General features: G+C 44.9%; 1 protein-coding gene across 5 annotated transcripts in view; it reads left to right on the top strand.

Annotated features, from left to right (window-relative positions):
• LOC144611466 (CCR4-NOT transcription complex subunit 3-like) overlaps nt 1–23,652 on the top strand; it is a 90,940-nt gene extending 67,288 nt beyond the window's left edge. For 4 of the 5 annotated variants that reach the window (XM_078430584.1, XM_078430586.1, XM_078430583.1 and 1 more), the window contains 9 exons: nt 2,475–2,647; nt 7,041–7,183; nt 9,697–9,805; nt 12,053–12,209; nt 14,176–14,278; nt 16,980–17,178; nt 18,541–18,673; nt 21,229–21,354; nt 23,287–23,652. In XM_078430584.1, coding sequence (XP_078286710.1) covers nt 2,475–2,647; nt 7,041–7,183; nt 9,697–9,805; nt 12,053–12,209; nt 14,176–14,278; nt 16,980–17,178; nt 18,541–18,673; nt 21,229–21,354; nt 23,287–23,385 — 1,242 coding nt within the window. In that variant the 3' untranslated portion in view covers nt 23,386–23,652. The remainder of the gene's footprint in view (nt 1–2,474; nt 2,648–7,040; nt 7,184–9,696; nt 9,806–12,052; nt 12,210–14,175; nt 14,279–16,979; nt 17,179–18,540; nt 18,674–21,228; nt 21,355–23,286) is intronic. The other variant, XM_078430587.1, reaches the window with a different exon arrangement.
• The last annotated feature ends 733 nt before the right edge of the window (nt 23,653–24,385 follow it).

Here is a 24,385-nt window from a genome sequence, read left to right as displayed (position 1 = left end):
CGCAAACTGAAGAGAGCGGGAGCCCCCACACCCATCATGTACACTTTTTACCGAGGCGCCATTGAGAGCATCCTCAGCAGCTGCATCACTGTGTGGTTCGGAAGCTGCACAGCCTCCAGCCGTAAGACCCTGCAGCGCATAGTGAACACTGCTGAGGGGATCACTGGCGCCTCACTCCCAACACTCCTGGTCCTTTACACCACCCGCCTCACCCGCAAAGCATTGAGCATTGTGGGTGACCCCTCCCACCCCTCCAACAGCCTCTTCACCCTCCTGCCTTCAGGGAGAAGGTTTCGCAACCTGAGGTCGAGCACCACCCGACTAAAGAACAGTTTTTTCCACCAGGCTGTCAGGATGCTGAACTCTCTCCCCTCCCTCCCTCCTCTCTCCCCTGCCCCCATTGGACCTGGACTTTAACACCCCACACACACGCACATCCAGCACCAGACACTTTTTTTTTTTTTAACGCTGCTATGGACAGGCTTTGCACTACTGTTCATTATTTTTTTATTGTAATATATTCATCTTCATCTTTTTTTCATTGAAGTGACTATATTTTATATTGATTGTTGTTTGCTGTGCCTTTTTAATTTTAACTTAATTTAATGCACTTTATTCCTCGGGATTGTGGGAAACGGTATTTCGATTTTCTGTCTGTGTAAACTAACTGGAAATTGACAATAAAGTTGACTTTGACTTTGACTAATTCTGTAGATGTTAGAATCTCCGGCAGTTTCCTCATTTCTCAGTGACCCAGGACATATCCCTTCTGGGTTAGCTGTAGTAGGCATTTTAGTTTTTCTGCAGAAATTCTTGTTCCATCCTGAATCACATTTACATCCTGCTTTAAGATTCCAGCAATAGCTTCTTCCTTGGTGGATATCAGTGGGTAAAGTGTTTATTTGGGTAGCTTACAACCCAACGGTATGAACATTTTATTCTCCAGTTTTAGATAACTAACCAACAAACAAACAAGCCGCTCACACTTTTGCATTCCTTTCTTCCTGTGCCAAACCTGGAAATGCACCTATTTTGCTCACAGTCCTATCTCCTTTTCCCCTCCCATCTATATCACTGCCTGGCTTCACACGTGCCTCGTCCCTCCTTATCTCATTATCTCACAGCCTTTTGCCATGGAGTCGTGCAGCATGGAAACAGGCCCTTCGGCCCAACTTGCCCATACCAATCAAGATGTCCCACCTACCTGTGTTTGGCTCAGATCCTCTTATTTACCCGTGTCCTTTTACCTCTGGCCTTTGTCCAACCATCGACCAATCAAATCCCCCTCGCCTGTCTCCACCTATCACTTGCCAGACGTTGTCCTGCCTCCACCTCTCTTCCAGCTTTATCCACCTCGCTACAATCGGTCTGAAGAAGAGTCGCAAAGCGTAATGTCAGTGATCTCCAGAGATGCTGCCTGACCCGCTGAGTTACTCCAGCACTTTTTTTTTTTTTTTTTTTGTAAACTGACAGTGGTCAAAGTATTGATTTATTTTCTCAAGCATGCCCTCTGCCTTCATGAATAGATTTCTGTTTTGGTCTCTGATCAGCCCCACCTCTTCCTTTACACCCTGTTCACGTGTCTACAGGATATTTTTGGATTTCCTTTTACTTTTACTGACAGCCTTTTACGCTTTCTTTGCTTCTCATTTCTGTTTTCACTTCTCTTCTGGATTTCCTGTAATCAGCCCAATTTCTAGTGGTATATACAACCAGCCAGCTATCATGCGCTCATTTATTCTGTGTTTTGATCATCCACGGCTATAATTTCCTAACCCTGCTCCCTCACGGGTATGTACCTAGACTGTGGCAGAAACAGCTCCACTTAAAGGCCTTCCATTATTAGTTTGCTGGCTTGGGTTCTGATTCATCCAGGCTACTTCTGTTCTCGCACGACTGAAATTGATACCGATCCAATTGATTGTTTTCCCCTTGAAGTGGTCTTAACTTTTCTATAAATATTCCGAGCATTTCTGACCTAATCTGTTTCCCATCCGTGCTCCATTGACTTGGCCATGCTTATTTCCCAGAGCAAAATCCAGCAACGAAACCTTCCACATTGGGCCATTTTGATCAACTCTTGCTCGAAGCAAAGTTCTCAACATATTTTGGAAACTATTTCTCCTCTGTGCTCCATATTGTGTTGCAAGTCTACATTTGGATAGAGTCGATGTTTCCCCAATGACACCACCTTGTGGTCTTTGACATTCTTGCCAATTTTTCTGCAAGTTTGCTCTTTATTACAAACAAATATTGCACGAAATGCTCATCAAGTCAGGCATTGATTGCGGTTGAGAAACACTATTTCAGTTTGATATTTTATAAGAATTTGTTGCTTTGGTGATGTTAGTGTGTGTACATATATCTGGAGACATGGTGGAGGAAGGGCGGTATGGGGCGGCAAGTGAATAAAATGTCTTTCCTTTCCGTTTGTCATGTATTCACATTTTTTTTCCTGTTTTTTTCACCCTCAGTCCCCTGCAAAAGTTCTTAGCAGCAAGACGCATCATGGTAACAACCTCCCTCCGTCCATTTCTATTTCTCAGAGTGTGCAGGGGTCGATCGCCACAAAAACGCCGACCCTGCCCTCGAATGGATCCAGCAACGGGGGAAATAAATTGCTACAAACCAGCAAAAGCTACTCTCTGTAAGTGCAGACACCTCAGTGATGATACCTAAGAAGCAAGTTTAACTCTGCTTCTGGCAGTGACATGAAATGTCTTGTTCTTTAACATAAGCTTTGTACAGTACGGAGGAGTACTCGGTGAAACCACTTGATGTTTCTCAAAGAGTAGTGCTGTATAAATCTTAACGAAGGAGAGCGAATACTCTGGGCTGGATCAAATGGTTTTGTTGAAAGTTTGCTTTTTGATTCAATGGGTGGCTTTCTCACTACAGCATCAAAAGCTGAAGAAATTAAGGGATAAGAAATGAAGGGATTAAAAGTACCATTAGCAAATTTGCAGATGATACAAAGCTGGGTGGTAGTGTGAGCTGTGAGGAAGATGCTATGAGGTTGCAGGGTGACTTGGACAGGTTGTGTGAGTGGGCGGATGCATGGCAGATACAGTTTAATGTGGATAAGTGTGAGGTTATCCACTTTGGTGGTAAGAATAGGAAGGCAGATTATTGTCTGAATGGGGTCAAGTTAGGAAAAGGGAACGTACAACGAGATCTGGGTGTTCTAGTGCATCAGTCACTGAAAGTAAGCATGCAGGTACAGCAGGCAGTGAAGAAAGCCAATGGAATGTTGGCCTTCATAACAAGAGGAGTTGAGTATAGCAGCAAAGAGGTCCTTCTGCAGTTGTACAGGGCCCTAGTGAGACCGCACCTGGAGTACTGTGTGCAGTTTTGGTCTCCAAATTTGAGGAAGGATATTCTTGCTATTGAGGGCGTGCAGCGTAGGTTTACTAGGTTAATTCCCGGAATGGCGGGACTATCATATGTTGAAAGACTGGAGCGACTAAGCTTGTATACACTGGAATTTAGAAGGATGAGAGGGGATCTTATCGAAACATATAAGATTATTAAGGGGTTGGACACGTTAGAGGCAGGAAACTTGTTCCCAATGTTGGGGGAGTCCAGAACCAGGGGCCACAGTTTAAGAATAAGGGGTATGCCATTTAGAACGGAGATGAGGAAAAACATTTTCAGTCAACGAGTTGTGAATCTGTGGAATTCTCTGCCTCAGAAGGCAGTGGAGGCCAATTCTCTGAATGCATTCAAGAGAGAGCTAGATAGAGCTCTTAAGGATAGCGGAGTCAGGGGGTATGGGGAGAAGCCAGGAACGGGGTACTGATTGAGAATGATCAGCCATGATCACATTGAATGGCGGTGCTGGCTCGAAGGGCCGAATGGCCTACTCCTGCACCTATTGTCTAAATGAATCCCGCTGTGATCTAAACTGAGTGGATACTGTTATCTGAGGTGCCACTTCAGTGATTCAGTGGCCATTGCACTTATGTACAAGTACACAGCTTAACTTTCTTCTTTCAAAGAGTTCTTTAACTATTCATCTTTGCTTTCTTTGGGATCTTGTGGGGTCTAAATTGGCTGCTGTGTAACGTTGAAAGTTTACAGCCCTTCAGGGTACACTGTGCCCAGTTAATGAACGCATTCCATTTTTGCAGACGTCCATAAGTTATAAACTGCACAAAAAATCACTGTGGTAATCGTACCCCACAGCATTGTAATGAATGGTATCAAAAGCACACAAGACTGATTTTTAAAAAATCAACATGATGTTAAGAAATTCCTTAAAGTGGAGGGTGGGAGGGGGGGGGGGGGGCGCGGAGATGGAAACGGGTTTTGCTGTTCATATGAGCTACCATGCATCGGACTTTAGAATTTAATAATGTGAAAGCTTACGGAGTCCGTAAGCTGTGCTTTTGGAGCCTGTGAAAGACCTGTAACCAGAACTGTAGTGAGGGAATGTGCACTGTTCAAACAAAGCACATTACATTGCCAGAGGTTCTGAAGCCAGTCAGACTAATAATGAATTGGTGTAGAACGGTGTCATTTTAATGTTACTGGACTGGCAGCTGCAGTTCTGGACCATTGATCTAGACAGGAGTTTGAATTGCACCCTGGCAGTTTTGTGGTTTAGATGTAAGCATCCAGAATTTGGATTTTTTAAATAAAAGTGGTTTCTCTAATGGTATTCGTAAAAATACTTGGTGATTAAAACCATCTGGTTCATTATGTTCCCCAGGGAAGGAAATTTGTTACACGTACTCTGTCTGATTTGTTTGAGATTGCAGAGCTGCTAATGTCGTTGACACTTAACTGCCTCCTTAATTCAGGGGCATTTAGGGATGGACAATAAATGCTGGCATTTGCCAGTAATGTCCTCATCCCACGAATGAATGAATGAATAAATAATTGACACCCTTTTTGCCACCTTGTTTACGTCCAACGAGAAGGTTTAAAACATTCAGCCCAGTTCTTACTGTAGTTCTGGCCAGTGTTTGGGTGTATCTGTGCCCAAAATACAGAACCTGTCATTATATAGACTAAGTTGGTGGCTTCAAAGGACATCCGAGGTAGGGGAAGTTCTGTGATACAGTTGGAGTATATTGTAGAAGAAAAGACAAAGTGATGGAGTAACTCGGCAGTCGGGCAGCATCCCTGGAAAACATGGATAGGTAAAGTTTCAGGTCGAGGCCCTCCTTCAGACAGATTGTGTTTTTCTTTGGGGTGGGTGGGGAGAGAAAGCTGGAAGAGATGTGGGATGCAACAAAGTCTGGCAAGTGATGGGTGAATACTGGTGCGGGGAGGGGGCGGCAGGTTTGATTGGCAGACAGTTGGACAAAAGCCAGCGATAAAAAGCCCAAAAGTGTGCAATATGGTTAGCGGAGGCATGAATTGTCAAGCCAGAGAAAGTAATGTAGGAGCAAGGAGATGATGGGGGGGGGGGGAGAGAGAAATAGGTGTGCAACCAGATGGGACACAGAGACGAGGGAAATATGAGAGAGGGAGGCGGTGATTGTAGGTTAGTTACCGACAGTTGGAGAATTCAGTGTTTGTACCTCCACAGATGCTGCCTGTCCTGCTGAAATCTGCAGTTCCTTGTTTATGCACTGGGATATATTCTAGTGTCCAGGTTTATTTATTGGGAGCAGCTGGCCTGTCTGTATTGTGCCTTCAATTATATATTTATGTATATATATTTGTACACACACACACTGAATATATGCACGCTGTGTTCTAGAGTTACAGAAACTTAGGAAGTGTCCAGGGGAGCCTGTTTGCTTTCCCCAGATTCAGGTTAGCTTCTGTTTGATGGGTGCAGACCATGCAATGTTTGCCAGATCATCCACCTGGTAGCCAACAATAATAAGGGGAGAAAAAGGAATGAAATGTAAAAGGCACTTGCATATTTTAGCGCCAGCCCCTCCTGGAAATGATCAATCTTTGGAGACATCAACGGTAAACGGCTATGGTTTATGGAGTTACATGGTTTAATTAACAATAATCACTGGTGACAATGTTTGAACTCTGCCTCCTATTTGGTGCCCTTCGCTTTCCTGTGTAACTCTGCCTGATACCCATTCTTGCTGAGCTGATGGTGTTGGTGTAGCCTTCCTTTTATGAAGAGTTTGTACATATTCTTCTCTAAAATAAATCATGAGACTGATTTGGGAAAGACCCCAAAATGGTTTTGTTGTTTAACCTAGTGCAAGAGAGGTAAATATTAGGGACTTTGATAATATTTTGGGCTTTTTTGTCTGGTAACTTTCTAAAACCCCCAAACGCAATTAGTAGGCCAGAGATTGTTACTATAAATCCGTTCCGGGGATTGAGTTTCACCGTGCTTTAAAAACTTTTTTATTTGGCTTCAAATTTGAGGATAATTTCTTAGCGTTGAAGCTGAGAGGTGAGCGAAACGTGGTGTCTTCAATCAGAACAAGGGAGAATTCACCTCGATATTAGGCCCATGTGGGGTGTTGTGTGTAAGCAATTCATGCAGACTGGAAATTTAGAAATCCCTTAAAACTGTTGAGGCTAGGGGGTGGTTGAAAGATTTTGTTCTCCGAAGATGTTGAACATCACCCATCCAATATAATGGATTCAAGATGCAAATCACCTGTGTGTCATGCATGTTCAGCAGAACATCATTGATGGACTAAAGATCTATTTCTAAGAAGATAACTGCAGATGCTGGTACAAATCGAAGGTATTTATTCACAAAATGCTGGAGTAACTCAGCAGGTCAGGCAGCATTTCGGGAGAGAAGGAATGGGTGACGTTTCGGGTCTCGAAACGTCACCCATTCCTTCTTTCCCGAGATGCTGCCTGACCTGCTGAGTTACTCCAGCATTTTGTGAATAAATACCATCTATTTCTAAGAGGTGGTTTCATGTAATGTAGCGGGAATTTGAGTGGACTCTGGGGGGGGGGGGGGGGGGGGAGGGAGGGGGGGTGGAGCTACAGCCTGGAACCATCTCAGGAAGAGGCATGCCGTGATGCTCTTGTTCAGATTGGTTCAATGATTTGAGGAGATGGGTGTCACTGAAGATTTTCTCATACCTATTTTCCAGGACGCAAGGGACGAACTCAGTTTCTGCCTACGCAGCTGCTGTGGCAGCGGGAACCACCACAATCAACACCACCAGCTCATTCCAGTCAAGACCTGCCAATGCGGTGCCCATTCCCACCAGCAAGCAGCAAAATGGGACTGCAAGTATGTAACACTGTCCGCTTGCTCTGCACTTGTCCTGCCCTGGCAAGTATACTCCTGGGGGATTGCGGTGCAGATTTGGCGGGGACAAGGTGGCGCTACGCCTTTCCCACCAACCCTGAGGCCCAATTCAGTCTTGCATCAAATGATTTTGGAATCATCTACGCGGGCACGGGTTAGATTCAGAGTGAACATCCGTCGCTCTGCTTCAGTAATGGGCTTCGATAGCAACTTCAAGTTAAAACTCTTAACTGGTGTGAAGTTGGCAGCATCATTTGGGGAGGTCGCACGTGGGCTGTGGTGCTTCTTCAGGGAGGGGCTATGGAAGAGTCTTCATGAAGCACAGTGGTGGGAGCTTTACTTTGCATCTGATCCATGCTGGACCTCGCTTTGAGTGTGCGGTAGACTAAAAAGTGCCCACCTTTTTCTGAATTGAATGTGCCGAGTGCATTCGTTTCTGAGGCAGAAGATGGCAAATTCAAACATTTCTGAAGCAGTTTATCTGATTTGGATTTTGCCATTATTGTTTATAGGAGCTTTCTTTGTTCAGTGGCGATCATGCTACCATAATCCTGCAATTGCACTTCCAAAAGAAAATGGTTAAATGTCTGAACATTATTTAAAAACTGAGATTAATAAAGATATGATTATAGAGCTAGATAATGGCGAAGAGGACGCAGTGATGCTGGGGGTGTAGATAAACAGGTGAGGACATGACAGGTGGGGTATAATATGGAAAATGTGAGACGCCATCTTAAGAGATGATTTTTGTTTTAATGGCGAGAGATTGAAAGGTGCTCAGAGGGATCTGATTGTCCTTGTACACGAATCACTCAAAGTTAATATACAGGCACAGCAAGCTATTAGCAATGCAAATCGGATGTTGGATTTTATTTTGCTGGTGGAGTTGGGTACATCTTGCTCAAATTACATGGGGCACTAAATAGACCAGAGCTAAATGGTGCAGACACGAGGATAAAGAAACGCCTGGAATTGCAGATGCTGGTTTACCAAAAATAAACAGTGCTGGAGTAACTCAAGGGGTAGGGCAGGTTTTGTAGAGGACATGGATAAGTGACGTATTGGGATTGAAATGTCCTCTAGAGATGCTGCCAGACCCGCTGAGTTACTGCAGCACTTTGTTTTTTAGATGTGAGGATGGTGCTCACTCTGGTTGTACTGCCAAAAAAGCAGGGGTCACGGTCTCAAAGCAAGTGCTGACAATTCAAGGCTAGTGAGAAGAACCAGCTTCATCCAGAAAGTGGTGAATCTTTGGAATTCTGTCCTCTGAACACTCTGGAAACTCGATTGCCGAGTATCTTCCAGACACTGGTCACTTAAAGTTAGCATGCAGGTACACCAGGCAGTGAAGAAAGCTAATGGCATGTTGGCCTTTATGACAAGAGGAGTTGAGTATAGGAGCAAAGAGGTCCTTCTGCAGTTGTACACGGCCCTACAGAGACCGCACCTGGAGTACTGTGTGCAGTTTTGGTCTCCAAATTTGAGGAAGGATATTCTTGCCATTGAGTACGCTCTTGCTACAGCGTAGGTTCACTAGGTTAATTCCCGGAATGGTGGGGCTGTCGTATGTTGAAAGACTGGAGCGAGTATGTTTGTACACACTGGAATTTAGAAGGATGAGAGGGGTTCTTATTGAAATGTATAAGATTATTAAGGGATTGGACACGTTAGAGGCAGGAAACATGTTCCCAATGTTGGGAGAGTCGAGAACCAGGGGTCACAGTTTAAGAATAAGGGGTAGGCCATTTAGAACGGAGATGAGGAAAAACTTTCTCAGTCAGAGTTGTGAATCTGTGGAATTCTCTGCCTCAGAAGGCAGTGGAGGCCAATTCTCTGAATGCATTCAAGAGAGAGCCAGATAGAGCTCTCAGGGATAGCGGAGTCAGGGGGTATGGGGAGAAGGCAGGAACGGGGTACTGATTGAGATTGATCAGCCATGATCACATTGAATGGCGGTGCGTACAGGCTCGAAGGGCCGAATGGCCTCCTCCTGCACCTATTGTCTATTGTCTAAGAGATTGTTAAATATTAAGGATATGGAGTTAGTGCACACAAATGGCACAGAGTAAAAATTCCAGCCATGATCTTATTTAGTACCAGCCATGAAGGGCTGAATGCTGTTATGTTTCAATAGACAATAGGTGCAGGAGGAGGCCATTCGGCCCTTCGAGCCTGCACCGCCATTCAATGTGATCATGGCTGATGCCTTCTCCCCATACCCCCAAACTCCGCTATCCTTAAGAGCTCTATCTTCCTTGACACAAACTCAACATTTTTCAATAGCCTTAATTAGAAACAAAGTTTGTTCTCCCATTCACAATTATTTGAGTGATCATATGGTAACTAGCTCACTGCCTTGTCATAAAGGCTCGTGGTGTGTCCCAGATGTTGCAACTGAGCCTGTGTATCAACTGCATTTTCTAATTGCATCAACGTTGCGTTTATTTGTGGACACGCTTTGGGATATGCTGCTAACGTTGAATAATGTTTTTCAGGTTACAGTGCTGTTGTCGCTGAGAACAGTGTGGAACATCAAAATAGCTACAGTCTTCCCTCCAGTACAAACAGTCAGCCGAGTGGCACCACACCCATCCAGAATAATGTGTGAGTATCTCAGTCAGTTCCATCCTTCAATGGTTCGGCACAAAATGCTGGAGTAACGGGACAATGCTGTTGAATGCAGTTTTGGTCTCCAAATTTAAGGAAGGATATTCTTGCTATTGAGGGCGTGCAGCGTAGGTTTACTAGGTTAATTCCCGGAATGGCGGGACTGTCATATGTTGAAAGACTGGAGCGACTAGGCTTGTATACACTGGAATTTAGAAGGATGAGAGGGGATCTTATCGAAACGTATGATTATTAAGGGGTTGGACACGTTAGAGGCAGGAAACATGTTCCCAATGTTGGGGGAATCCAGAACCAGGGGCCACAGTTTAAGAATAAGGGGTAGGCCATTTAGAACTGAGATGAGGAAACACTTTTTCAGTCAGAGAGTTGTGAATCTATGGAATTCTCTGCCTCAGAAGGCAGTGGAGGCCAATTCTCTGAATGCATTCAAGAGAGAGCTAGATAGGGCTCTTAAGGATAGCGGAGTCAGGGGGTATGGGGAGAAGGCAGGAACGGGTTACTGATTGAGAATGATCAGCCATGATCACATTGAATGGCGGTGGTGGCTCGAAGGGCCGAATGGCCTCCTCCTGCACCTATTGTGTATTGTCTATTGACAGGCAGCGTCTCTGGAGAGAAGGAATAGGTGACTCTTTGGGTCGAGACGTCTCGAGAAGGGTCTCGACCCGAAATGTCATCCATTCCTCCTTTCCAAAGATGCTGTCTGTCCCGCTGAGTTACTCCAGCATTTTGAGTCTATTTTCGGTGTAAACTGGAATCTGCAGTTCCCTCTACACATATCCTTCAGTGGTGCTGTGGGAAACTACCACAGGCTCATTGGGCAACTCTGCGCACTGTGGTTCTGCATTCCTTCCAATGTTTGTAAGAAAATAACTGCAGATGCTGGTACAAATCGAAGGTATTTATTTCACAAAATGCTGGAGTAACTCAGCAGGTCAGGCAGCATCTCAGGAGAGAAGGAATGGGTGACGTTTTGGGTCAGTCTGAAGAAGGGTCTCGACCCGAAACATCACCCATTCCTTCTCTCCTGAGATGCTGCCTGACCTTCCAATGTTGTTGTCCCCTTTCCCAATCTTGCCAGTGCTCACTAAAAATGATAAGAATATTTGATTTTTGGAGGTTCAAGCTCTTCAATTCCGTTACAAAGTTGTTGGATTAGGAACTGAAAGAGGTAACAAACTTCAAATCATACTGGCTGTTGAAATTAATTCCAGTATGTTTCGTGAAATTTAAAAACTCCAAATGCAGGAGGTACTCACCAGGTCGGGCACCATCTGTTGAAAGTTATATTTCTCTAGAGCTTCGGAGGCTTACGGAAGACCTGATGGAAGTTTACAAAATTATGACAAGCATAGATGGGGTAGACAGAACCTTCCCCCCCCCCAATGGTGGAAAAGTCAAAGAATAGAGGACGTAGCTTTGAGGACATAGGTGAGAGGGACAACGTTTAATGGAGATGTGCAGGGCAAGTGTTTTTTGTTGCAGAAAGTGGTCAGTGCCTGGAACGCGCTGCCAGTGGTGTTGCTGAGGGTAGACACATATAGGCATCTAAGAGGCTTTTAGATAGGCACGTGGGTATGCAGAGAATGGAGGAATACGATTTGCGTGCATGCGAGGAGATTAGCTTCACTTGGTATCTCGCTCAGCTGCTCGGACATTGGGGCCGAAGGGCCTGTTCCTGTACTGTACTGTTATGTGTTCTATTTTTCAGATCGATGCCCTTCATTACAACTCAGAGGGTCTGATAACACGGAACTCTCTTCCCTCCCCGGCAGTTGTCCAACCTCCCAAATCTCTCCTTATTTCACATTTACATCATTTATACTTCTGCTTTGTAATTTATGGGTGGTCGGTTTACTTTAAAACCTCAATGGATTTGCTGATGTCCTTTGAGGGGAAAACAACTGCTTTCTCAATCCCTTCTGGTCTACAATCTTGTGCTATGTGATACTGTAATGGTGGCCTGGCAGGCCACTGATTGTTAACGTGTTGTTGTAGTTGCCGCATTGTCAGCATCCTCAGAGCAGATTTACAAAAGTACATTTACTGTCCTTAAATGTGACCTGACTTTCAGATTTTCTGCCGTATTCGGGGCATCTTCCCAATAAAGTGAAGAACTCTTCAGGGAAGTTAACTAAATTCACCAGACTAGTTTGTGTAGGTTGGCGTTAATGTGAAGACATCTTGTATTTAATTCTGTTCTTGTGAACCTCTGTTACACAGGAAAGAGCCGGTCAGCGTGTCTGTCGCTATCACGACAAGCATCATCCCTGTACTTGCAGCCAGCCAGGTCAACACACAAGCCTCCAACTTTTCTGATCTTAAACCAACACCAGCCATGATGAATGGACCCTTGCCGTTTGTCTCCCAGGAGCTGAAGGTACGTACAGATTAAAATGGGTGGGTGAAGTGATTCCACCTTCGTCCCTCTCTGGCTGCCCACAAACGCTGCAGTTCAACAGTACACAGCTGGTGTCTATTGGGTACTGGAATTCTGACCAACCCATGTCTACTTTAAAGTGGCTTTTGTGAGAGGCAATATTGATTGGTGTGTTTCTTGCAGTAATTTATACAAGGCACAACACTGCACTTCTGAGTTTAATTTTGTACATCCACCCTCAACGGATGCCTAAATGGCATTGTTCATGTTGATATCATCCTCCGACGTGCAGTCCTGTTACTACTCATTGGTGCAACTGACTTTGATCATTCGACCCTTGGGGTGATTCAGGAATTGGTTAATCAGTGAACCTCACCAGCAGTAGCCAAAACAATCTGTAGCCATTGGAAGGTACAATATATCTCCATTTTGTCTGGTCTGGAAGCTTCCTTCATCTCTTATCACAATGGTGCGAAATAATTGAAGCTGAAGATTTACGGTTTTATGTGGGACAATTCACATTTGGCTGATGCATACGAGAACAGGTCTGTCTGTTTGCAAAGCTGTCCCTTTAATTTCAAAGTGATCGCACTGTTTGGTAGCTGAATTAGAATAGATATACTGAAGATTGGTCCTTGTTTTGAATTAATGCTGCTACCACCACCTAATTTTATAACCCCTGAATAATCCTGAATCGTTGCAGTAAACTTGTGAGAAGCATAAAAACTAAATTTGATTCTGGTCCCGAAATGACCCACAAGATATTGTTACAATTTCAGGTCATTACAATGCACGTCACAGTTTTGTTTACCGGTACTTTTTGCAAAGATTTCTTTTCTTCTGGGAGTCATTGTTCCTGTTGCAGGCAATTGTAGGTGGCTTACGTGTGCAACAAAATACAAATATTGTTCAAATATAGTAGAGGGGACATGTGTCATTATTTTGTTTGGGGACTTCCAAAGCTGGTTTGTCTGTTATCACTAATGTCTCCAAAGTACCAAGCAGGGTGCAGTGCCTTGGGGTTTGTTATTTTGAAGTATAATCCTGATGTACTGAGGACTTGTTGTGCCAATGAGATGGTGTTCTAGCTAAGCCTTTGAAGCATGAAACATTACAGTTTTACCGTATCTGTGAGGACTGCAAATAAAAACCTGACACAGGTTTTTGTTTGAAAGGCTAAGGACTGTTGATTGGAATGTTCTGGTCGGTTACGTCACAATCTGTACTGCTCAGAGGGTTGCAGTTTGAAGGTAAACTCCTGTTCATGCCCAACTTACTGCTGCTTCAAATTGGGATTTTCCCAATGTCTATCAAAGCTTTTTGCAGCAAAGGCTGAATGGTTTGTCTCATCTTTTCCATGGGAAAATGGATGGGGTTTTCAATTGAATGTGTGATCCTTTTAATTTAACCCTTTTCTGTCCACCCTGCCCGACTCTCGTTTTCGATATTCTATCTTGCTCACTTCATTATTTGTGAGAATTCCTAAGTACTCTTAGATCACAGAGTTCTTGAAATGTATTCTTTATCTCGGCAAAAAAAAGTAATGTTATTGCCAAGGTTTAGCATTTGGCTTTGGAGCTGTAACTTTATTTAAGCATTCATTAAAAGCTATTATTGCCAATTTATTAGTGCGTTCACCTGAATCAAAGCTTTGGGTTTAAGTTCATGTACAGAGCTCGGATGTATAATCTAGGCTGACATTCTATTGGGGTGTTGTTGTAGATGCTTAAAAACACACTGAACCAATGGCTATCATCTGGGCATACAAGGCCTTGGGGCACCTCTCAAAGCCCAGGGGAATCCTAGTTGTTACTCCTCCCTCGATAAAGTGCAGCTCTGTTGAATCTGAACTGCTCTTGGTGGGATCTTGGTGTGTGCTGAAAGTCATTAAACGGATGCATTGTATGCAAGGCAAATATTTGGGAAGTCTTTGTATTGACATTGTTTGATTTTTCTATACATGCAGCAGGCTCCAGAGACACTCAGCTCTTTAAAAAGTATGGCAGAACGAGCAGCTGTGAGTGCAGGATTGGAAGAGCAAGTCCAGTCTTTGCATTTGAACGAGAGAGGTGAGCGTCTGCAGACCTATGTTCCTGTAATGGGGTTGTAGAACTTCACACTCGTATGGGAACATGGGTGCCAAAATCTTTCATTCTATGGTAAACCATCAAGAGTTTAGTCTAGAAACGGGCCCTTTGGCTCACCGAGTTTGCGCCGACCAGCAATCCCCGATTTATGGTTTTAGGGCTCGAGGATGGTTTTGTAGTAATCGACCTCTTCACCCGAGACAGAGGTGAAAATTGACCCGAGTTTCACCCCGAATCATTGACCAGTTAGTACTGGTAAACTAGCTGAGTATCCAGGAGCTCTCTGTTACCCTAGAAATGTTTGAGAAGGAAACCAAATTTGTTGTGCCTGTGCAAAGCCTTGATCAAGTCAAAGTGATGGAGTGTTCAGAGCATGAGAAAGCTGAGGGCAGCAATGTTTGCTGTGCATGAGGCTGGTCTTCTAGAGAAGATTCCAATGATATCTGCACCCAGTCTACTTGGTTGCCCTTGTGACTTGTACAGGCCTCCTGATGCTATCTATCTTTGAAGGAGGTAATGTTCACCTTAAACTCACTGAACTGTCAACTGTGGATCAAAGCAGCCTTTATTAACCTGAACAAATAGGACACAAGGATTGTTATTGCTTTATTATTCAGGTGTGTGCCGAGATAGTGAAAAGCTCTTGTGTGCATGCAGTCCAGTTAAATCAGATAATACAATGAATGAATATAATGGAGCCACACACAAATACACCAGGGAGAGCAATGAGAAAAATACAAAGTGGCTGGATGTCGTTTTCAGTGTTGTAACGATACAGTTTGAGGAAAAAGTTCAATGTCCAATTAGGTAGGTTAGACAATTGGGAGACCATTCAGAATTCTGATGACATAGGGTAACAAGCTGTCCCTGAGTTTGGTGGTACATGCTTTGTACCTTTTCAACAGGAGCGGGGAGAACAGGGAATGATCGGTGTGAAAAGGTGGTGTTATGACTTTTATGTTGGCTGCTTTCGTGAGGCAGTGTGACGTGTAGATGGAGGGGAGTTTTGTCTGTGTGATGGACTCGGATACATCCACAACTCAGCAATTTCTTGTGGTCTTGGGTAGAGCTGTTCCAGAACTAGGATTAAAAAGATGCAAAGGGTGCAGAACGCTACAGCCAAGAGCCTCAAATGAAGTAGTTGCCCACAGTTGCAGCTGTTCCAATACCTTTTATTGTTGGAAAATCCTCCAATTATTTTCCCAGAAGTTTCATGTTGCCTGGATAATAGGCCAGATAATCACTCAGCACCCAAATACATGTGGGGAAATTCCAGCTCACTTGGGCATCACCAGGTTTAAATAATATTCCTGATCGTTGCAGAGCGCAAGGGTTTCATCCTTCAAGAGGGCAGACTTGGATCTGAATCTCATTGAACTTCCTCATGCTCTAGACTTTAAAGATAGTGAGGAAACAGGCCCTTTGGCCCACCGAATCCGCACAGACCAGCGATCACCCTGCACACTAGCATTATTCTACACGCTGGCGATAATTTACAAATTTACTTCAGTAAATTTGTGAATTATCGCCAGCGTGTAGAATAATGCTAGTGCGCAGAGTGATCACTAGAGCAAAACTCTTTACAGGGTGGCACAGCGGTAGTTGCAGCGCCGGAGACCCGGGTTCGATCCCCACTACGGGTGCTGTCTGTACGGAATTTATACGTTCCCCCTGTGACCGCCTGGGTTTTCTCCAAGATCTTCGGTTTCCTCCCACTCTCCAGAGACATACAGGTTTGTAGGTTAATTGGCTTGGTATAAGTGTAAATTGTCCCCAGTGTGTGTAGGATAGTGTGCGGGGATCACTGGTCGGCGCGGACTTGGTGGGCCGAAGGGCCTGTTTCCGTGCTGTATCTCTGAACTAAACTAAATTAACCTACAACCCTGCACGTCTTCGGAATGTGGGAGAAACCGGAGCACGCAGGGAAAACCCACACGGTCACAGGGAGAATGTACAAACGCAGACAGTCTCCAGCGCAGTGAGGCAGTAACGTTACTGTTGTGCCACTGTGCTACCCTGTGCCTGCTGTCATTCATTTCCAGAGGATACTTCATGCTGTTTTGAGTCTGCTAGTCCTTATGATGAACAATGCCTTGTGCGGTGGAGAAGTTTTTGTCTGATTCTGTCCACTACTGTGCAGTTGGTCTGGCTGCATTTGTTCAGTCAGCACTCTAGTTCACCTGCCTCTGCTACACGAGGCTTGAGCTCTTGCACTCAAAGCTCACTACGGAGTGGAGATCTGACCATTGATGGTCAGCAGGGCTTGTTCTGGCCTGCATTCAATGTAAATCATCCTGAAGTGGGGTAGGGTATTAGTACAATCACGGAATGAGTAAGATTAATGGCGTAGCGGTAGAGTTGCTGCCTTACAGCACCAGAGACCCGGGTTCAATCCTGACTATCCGTGCTGTACAGAGATTATACGTTCTCCCTATGACAGCGAAGGGGTTATCTCCGGGTGCCTCGATTTCCTCCCACACGCCAAACACGGGCATGTTTGGAGGTTAATTGGCTTAGGTAAATATTGTAAATTGTCCCCAGTGTGTAGGATAGTATTAGTGTGCGGGGATTTGCTGGCCGGCACGGACTGGGTGGGCTGAAGGGCCTGTTTCCGCACTGCATCTCTAAACTAAACTTTGTTTTTATAACCTAAATTTTGTGTGTTGTGTTTTTTGTTCTCCAGTTCTCCTCAGCACCCAATCTTCGCAGAGCAACTCGATGACATCTACTGTTCCGCAAACAACAGAGGTTCATCTTCAGCCGATGCTGGGTGTGTGCCCACTCAGCCCAGTGCATCTTTCCAAGGACCAAGAATACCAGCTGCACATGGTGGAATCAGCTTGGCTACACATGCCCCACCCGTCGGACTCTGAGAGGATACGGTCAGTAGTCACTCGTGGGCAGGATAATAAATTCGGGGAAAATGAGAAGATTAATTTCCAACACATGGAAACAATGAATATGGGTTCCAATAGTGAACCTTCCCTTTTGTATTTTGAATCTCAACAAATCCATTTCCCAGCCATACTAAAATACTACGAAAACTGAAAATACCTCAGCCAGCCACTGGAGAGCATATGTGTAGGAAGGAACTGCAGATGCTGGTTTAAACTGAAGATAGACCACAAAAAGCTGCAGTAACTCAGCGGGGCATCTCTGGAGAGAAGGAATGGGTGACGTTTCGGGTCGAGACCCTTCTGAAGAAGACCCTCCATTCAGAAGGAATGAGTGACATTTGAGGTCTCGACCCGAAACGTCACCCATTCCTTCTCTCCAGAGATGCTGCCTGTCCCACTGACTTACTGGAGAGCATATTATCCTTTTGGGCTTTCATGTCAAATCACATTTATGACATTAAGATTTCTTTAATAGCTTACAATGAAACCACTTAAATATTCTTGGTTTCACACTGAACCTAAAGCCTGATTATGTCAGTAAAACAAACTGGAAATCCTGCTTTGTGTGCTCGGTATATAAAAGAAACTTTGACTTGTTCAACAAATAAATCGGAACTGGGAATAGTGTTGGTGAGTTCTATTGTTCCAGTGGGCAGGCTTAGCTTGGGTGCTACCTCAACCAAGTCACGTGGCCCATTAATATGGTGTAATGGTAGCTGTGGCACATTTGATTTCGTGGATAAAAATATTATGGATTTTCTATTTTCTCCAATGGGCTAGCAAGGCTGAGACAGTATTATAAGTGTGTTGCCGCAGATTGATGCGATTTGGGAGAGGCGATTTGATTTTAATTGTTGCAATTGAATAGAGATGTATGAACATGGTGTGTGTGTGTTGTGGAATCTCGGCTATTGAGGATGGACATGTTGTAATTTATTTTGCATCCCTATGTTTGTAATTGACTTCAATATTTGACCACACTGACCAGCTGGAGACAAAATGGAGAGCGTTTGCTTTTTGCGGAGTTTAAGTTGGATGGGAGTAGGTCCTGTGTGTCTTGGTGGTTTACTTTTGTGTTCCCGCAGAAACCGAGAGGCAGTATATACCACCCCTGTTTAATTCAACAATCCCCCCCCCCTCCCCCCCCCCAACTCTTGACCTTGCCATTGATACCAGTATTTTGCTAGTGTCACTCGGTTTAGTCTATGGCTACGGCATTGTCCGAATCCATTGGATTTTTGTGAGCTAGAACGGTATTTTACAAGTTGTACATTACCATTGGTTAGTCAATTCCAGGATGTCTGGTTGTTTCTGAAGAAAATGTTTGATTTTTTTCCCCCCCTGCAGACACTACCTCCCGCGTAATCCATGTCCCACGCCGCCTTATCACCATCAGATACCCCCTGTCCATTCGGACACACTGGAGTTCTACCAACGATTGTCCACCGAAACACTCTTCTTTATTTTCTACTACCTAGAGGTGAGTATTCATGGATTGGTGGAGTTGTACTGCATGGGAACAGGGGCCTTCGGTCCAGATCATCCATGCCGATAAAGATCTAAACTGCTCCCCTTTAGCCCATACTCATCTAAACCTTTTGTATCCTTGTATGAGTTGTGAATCTGTGGAATTCTCTGCCTCAGAAGGCAGTGGAGGCCAATTCTCTGAATGCATTCAAGAGAGAGCTGGATAGAGCTCTTAATGATAGCAGAGTCAGGGGGTATGGGGAGAAGGCAGGAACGGGGTACTGATTGAGAATGATCTGCCATGATCACATTGAATGGCGGTGCTGGCTCGAAGGGCAGAATGGCCTCCTCCTGCACTTATTGTCTATTGTCTATTGTATGTGCCCAAATAATATTTGCGTGTTATAATTGTACCTCCCTCTGGCAGCCCTTTCTACGTACTTGCTCCTCCCCGTGTGGAAAGGCTTGACTTCAGATCCCTGTTAAACCTTTGCCCTAGTTCTGAGCAGTGCAGCTATTCCGTAGGGAGGAACTGCAGATGCTGGTTGATTAAACCGAACACGGACGCAAAAAGCCGGAGTGACTCAGTGGCTCAGGCAGCATCTCTGTCTGAAGAAGGGTCTCAACCCCAAATGTCACCAATTCCTTTTCTCCAGAGATGCTGCCAGACCCGCCGAGTTACTCCAGCTTTTTGTGTCTGTCAACCATTCTGTAACAAGGCACTAAAGTGCTCGGGTTTCAATTTGCAAACGTGCTTTGGATTCATACTTGGAATAAGATGGAAATTGGGTTCAGTTTTAGCAGCAGGTTGAAGCAGTTCAATGTTGCCTATTTATTAGAGCTTCATGTTGTCCTTGAGACCACCTTTACCAGAACTTTGCACTGGATTTGTATCCTTGCACTGGGCCGTTAATCCAATCTGAGTCCCCACCACATAGTGGGCTCCAGATTAAAGTGTGTAGGAAGCAACTGAAGATGCTTGTTATAAACCGAAGACACACAAAAAGCTGGAGGAACTCGGCGGGACAGGCACCAACTCTGGAGAGGAATGGATGACGTTTCAGGTGGAGAAACGTCACCCATTCCTTCTCTGTTTGTTCCTGTTTGTTTGGTCGTTTCGCATGTAGTTGACACTCATCAACTACATGTGGCCATGCATGGGAAGAATGGGCATTTTGGAGCACAGCCCTGTAACCTGTGCACCTCCAAAATAAGTCTCCTCTTTTGAGAGGAGAAAGGAATACGGGGAGAGAAAATTGTTAACATAGAAAGTAGGTGCAGGAGTAGGCCATTCGGCCCTTCCAGCCAGCACCGCCATTCAATATGATCATGGCTGATCATCCAGAATCCGTCCCCTGTTCCTGCTTTTTCCCCATATCCCTTATGGGGAATGAATAAAAGGTTCTAACTCCTAAATAAAAGGTTCTATCTCCATAAGATTATTCCTGGCTTGGAAAGTGTGCTTGGAACATGTCACACAGCTGTTCCTTTGAGTAGCATTCCAGACTTCGATGATCTGCCAGGTGGAATTACTCTGAATGGCTTGCCTTGTTTCTTGTGGTCCCCTGTAATGAAGTGCGTACTATAAATTAGGAAAAAGCAGTGTAAACATCTGGTGTGCCTGCATTATTTACTTGCTCTAATCGTCCCCTTGGCCTCCGCTCAGAGTGCTTCAAGATTAAGCATTAGTGCTGAGGATTCTGCTTGAAAACGTGAAAGTTTCGCGCAAACATTCCAGCAAGGCCAGAGATCTTTGAGTCGTGCATCATGGAAGCAGGCCCATTGCATCCGTGCTGGCAGTCAAGTTGTCCTCTGCACTCTTGTTTTCTCCGTTGCTGATGAGCCTGCTTTCCTGCTGTATGATCTATGAATCCTGCACTTTGCCAGCGAAGTATGCAATTATTCCCCGGAGAGATTAGGACCTTGTAAAATAGTTAAGAAAAGGGAAGCTGATGTTTTTCTTAGCTGAGAAGATTACGGAGAGATTCACTAGGTTTCCAAAAGTACAATGCATTTTGTTGATAAAATAGGGTGAAGCTGAATCCTACAGCGGGCTTGGTAACCAGGTAACAGATTTGCAGAAATTGGCAAAATAATGGGAGGGCAAATGTTGTTTAACAGTGAGTTCTGGAGCTCTGGGATGCATTGCTGGAAAGGGAAGTGGACACAGATTGTGTAAATAAGTGAATAGGATTGATGCTTGAAATGTGAAGGGCCGTTTGGAAAGTGTAGTAGGAATGGAACAAATTAGAGGTTGTGCAGGAAGAACTGCAGGTGCTGGTTTAAATCGAAGGTAGACACAAAATGCTGGAGTAACTCAGCGGGTCAGGCAGTATCTCTGGAGAGAAGGAATGGGCGGCGTTTCGGGCTGACCCAAAATATCACCCATTCCTTCTCTCCAGAGATGCTGCCTGACCCGCTGAGTTACTCCAGCATTTTGTGTCTAAATTGGAGATTGTGGTGGAAGAGCTGACGCCTAAGTTGGCTGCTTTTACTGTGCACTTCTGCGGGCTGTTCTTGCTCTGGAGTCTGATGCTATTTTTTTTTTTCCTTCCTCCCCTTTACCAGGGGACCAAGTCCCAGTATTTGGCTGCTAAAGCTTTGAAGAAACAGTCCTGGAGGTTCCACACCAAGTACATGATGTGGTTCCAGAGACACGAAGAGCCAAAAACAATCACAGACGAATATGAACAGGTACAGATCCGACCGGCATTCTCAGTCTGCCAATAAAACTTAGTTGATTATCCTTTGTAGACCAGGAGACCTGGGATCGCTCTGCATTAGTGTTTCAAGTGCAATGAAATGCCCTCGGGACTCAGTGCCAGCCTGGCACACTTTCCAGACTATTGGATGTTACTCCTGTTAATTATCCGATACACTTTCAGTTCACTTATTTAAAGATGTCACACGTTTGCATAACAACATTTTCATTGAATTAGAGTTTAAAATGAGTGTGGGCAATGGGAACCTGGTGAGCTGGACTCTAAGCTGCCCCGTCTTCCCAAAAAATCAGTGGATTACAACAATTTTACTGTCATCTGTGGCCTTAAATTGACAAATGTGAAGGAAGCTGGCTGGCTTTGCAGCAGCTTTGCACTCTGGTGTTGCTGTACTTTTAAAAATCCATAACCTGCTTACCTGCAAACTAGTTCAGAAAGGCCAGGGTCATAGACGCAAATAAGGTCAGGGAGGTTTAACAGGTGGTTTGAAATTAGGAGCTCTGGATGGGGTGGGTAGGAAATGGATTCAACAGCACAAAAATGGTAAAGGACATATTTTTCCAGGGGGAAAATGAGGTTTGAGTTGCTACAGGAATGTACTGTCTGAAAGTTTGGTGGAGGTAAATGTAATTTATTTTAAGTTCCAAAAGTGAATTGGGGAAAATGCTCTCGGAAAAGATCTCCAGGGTAGTGAGCAGATTGGGCGGCACGGTGGCGCAGAGGTAGAGTTGCTGCCTTACAGCAGTTGCAGCGCCAGAGACCCGGGTTCAATCCTGACTACGGGCGCCGTCTGTACGGAGTTTGTACGTTCACCTTGTGATCGCATGGGTTTTCTCCGAGATCTCTGGTTTCCTCCCACACTCCAAAGACGAACAGGTTTGTAGGTTAATTGGCTTGGAATAAATGTAAAGTACTAATGTGCGGGGATTGTTGGTTGGTGCGGACTCGGTGGGCCAAATGGTCTGTTTCTGCTCTGTATCTCTGAACTAAACTAAACATAGGGTAGATGCAAGCTGTTGGAATAGGCAGTGGTGTGACGGGCTGAATGATTGTCTCCTGGTTCTGCAAGGTTCTGACTCGTTTGTTACTAAATGGTGTTGACTCGTGTGAGTTGGATTGCAGACTGGGGTTCTGGCTGAATGCTTAAGGCTTGGCTACTTTTACATTTAGTGTACTGTGACCAAAAGGTAGGTTTTGTACCTTCTGGGTTGGGCACTGCAGTAGCCTCTGAGTTCAGGTAACACAACCTGGTATGTCCAAAGCTGTTCGATGTAAACTTAACTTCCCCATCACAATGCCATCTTCACATTTTTGTTTCTGCAATTTTCCTGATACTGTAAACTATTTGAGGCTAATATTTTATGGTATTAATTCAATCCTCCTCCTACCTTTATCTCTCCTGTTCCCACTGCACTTAGAGTCTCTTTTACATCAAATGGGCTGGAGTTTACTTACTCAGCACCTAACCTCTCATTATACTATCAGTCTCAAGCAATATAGGTAAGTGATGTTGGCAGTTTCACGCGATGAGGACAATGGAGAGAGAAAAGAGCAGATGCAAGTAGATTGTGCAGGTGGGTATGGCTTCCAGAGTATTGCCTATTAGGTGAGGCCCATTGCTTTTGTGTGTGCATTGAGTCTGATTTACTCAATGCATCAGGTGGCACTGTCTTGCCTTGCACTGTCTAAAGCCCAGCTGTGGTATTATTGATAGCATGGCTGGACCTGTGTTTGGGAGTGGAATAACCAGCACTCTTTGGAGGAAAATAAACGAGGAGTTGTTAAAAACGAAGCATTGAGTTGCAAAGTGACGGTTAAAATTGTAGGCACAGATTGATGTTACCCAGGATGAAAGCCGTGTGAAGCAGTGTCTGCGTCTAACTTGGCTCTCCTTCTGACCCAACAGGGAACATACATTTACTTTGACTATGAGAAATGGGGCCAGAGAAAGAAGGAAGGCTTCACATTCGAATACAGATACTTGGAGGACAGGGACCTGCAGTAACCAGGAAGTGTACACCCAGTGCCAGGGTGGGGGAACGGCTCCCCACGCTACTGATTGAACCTCAGTACCCCAGTATCGGACTCGCAGTCTGAACACACCGGTGTTCTTGGAAGAGAGCTTTCGTTTAGAGACCTTGTACAATTTTGAGGAAAAAAAAAGAAGAAAGAAATCAAAAAATGTTGTACATCATGTATTTTGTTCTAACCTGTGCATAAGATATTGTATTGGAAAATACTTTGTCAGGAATCTGTACAGTTCTGCGTTTAAAAAGCAGTTAGTGCTTGTATGAAAAAAATAAAACATTTTTCATGTATACTTAATGTTTATTTTGTGGCATGGTCCGAGTTTCCTTATTTTATTGGCCATGAGGGAAGTCGCTAAGGTCCTGATAATCTGGCACTTTAATGCTGGAACTGATTTATTTTTTGGACTACAGGTGCTCCCCCGGCTCACGATGTTTCGACTTTGCGATGGTGCAAACGGCAGTGAGCCGCCGCTCGCTTCCGGCCACGTGATCGCGTGTATTACCCAATGCATTTCGACTTGCAATACTTTCCGTTTCCGATGGGTTTCTTGGAACAGAAGCTGAGGGGCACCTGTACTGGATGTTGATCCTATTAATCATGAATGAAACTTTATTGCCAGGTGCAACATGTCGCAGTGAGATTCTTTGTTGCGCAGACGATTTTACGAATAGTCGCCCAATATCGGGCGCTGACAAAGTTACAGAGTATTTCATTTGGTCCCCAGTGGTTCCCGTCGTTCTCAGCCCCACCCCCCCCCCCCACACAGGGTCCCCCTTTGTTCTAGCGCCCCCCCCCCCCACGCAGGGTCCCCCTTTGTTCTCGGCGCCCCACCCCTCCCCACGCTGGGTCCCCCTTTGTTCTTGCCCCCTCCCCAGGCAGGGTCCCCCTTTGTTCTCGGCCCCCCCCCCAGGCAGGGTCCCCCTTTGTTCTCGGCCCCACCCCCCCCCCCCCAGGCAGGGTCCCCCTTTGTTCTC

This window comes from Rhinoraja longicauda, chromosome 40, assembly GCF_053455715.1.
Source record: "Rhinoraja longicauda isolate Sanriku21f chromosome 40, sRhiLon1.1, whole genome shotgun sequence".
In the NCBI taxonomy this organism is placed as follows: domain Eukaryota; kingdom Metazoa; phylum Chordata; class Chondrichthyes; order Rajiformes; family Arhynchobatidae; genus Rhinoraja; species Rhinoraja longicauda.
Note: the sequence above shows the minus strand (reverse complement) of the source record. Positions and strands in the feature narration are given on the sequence as shown.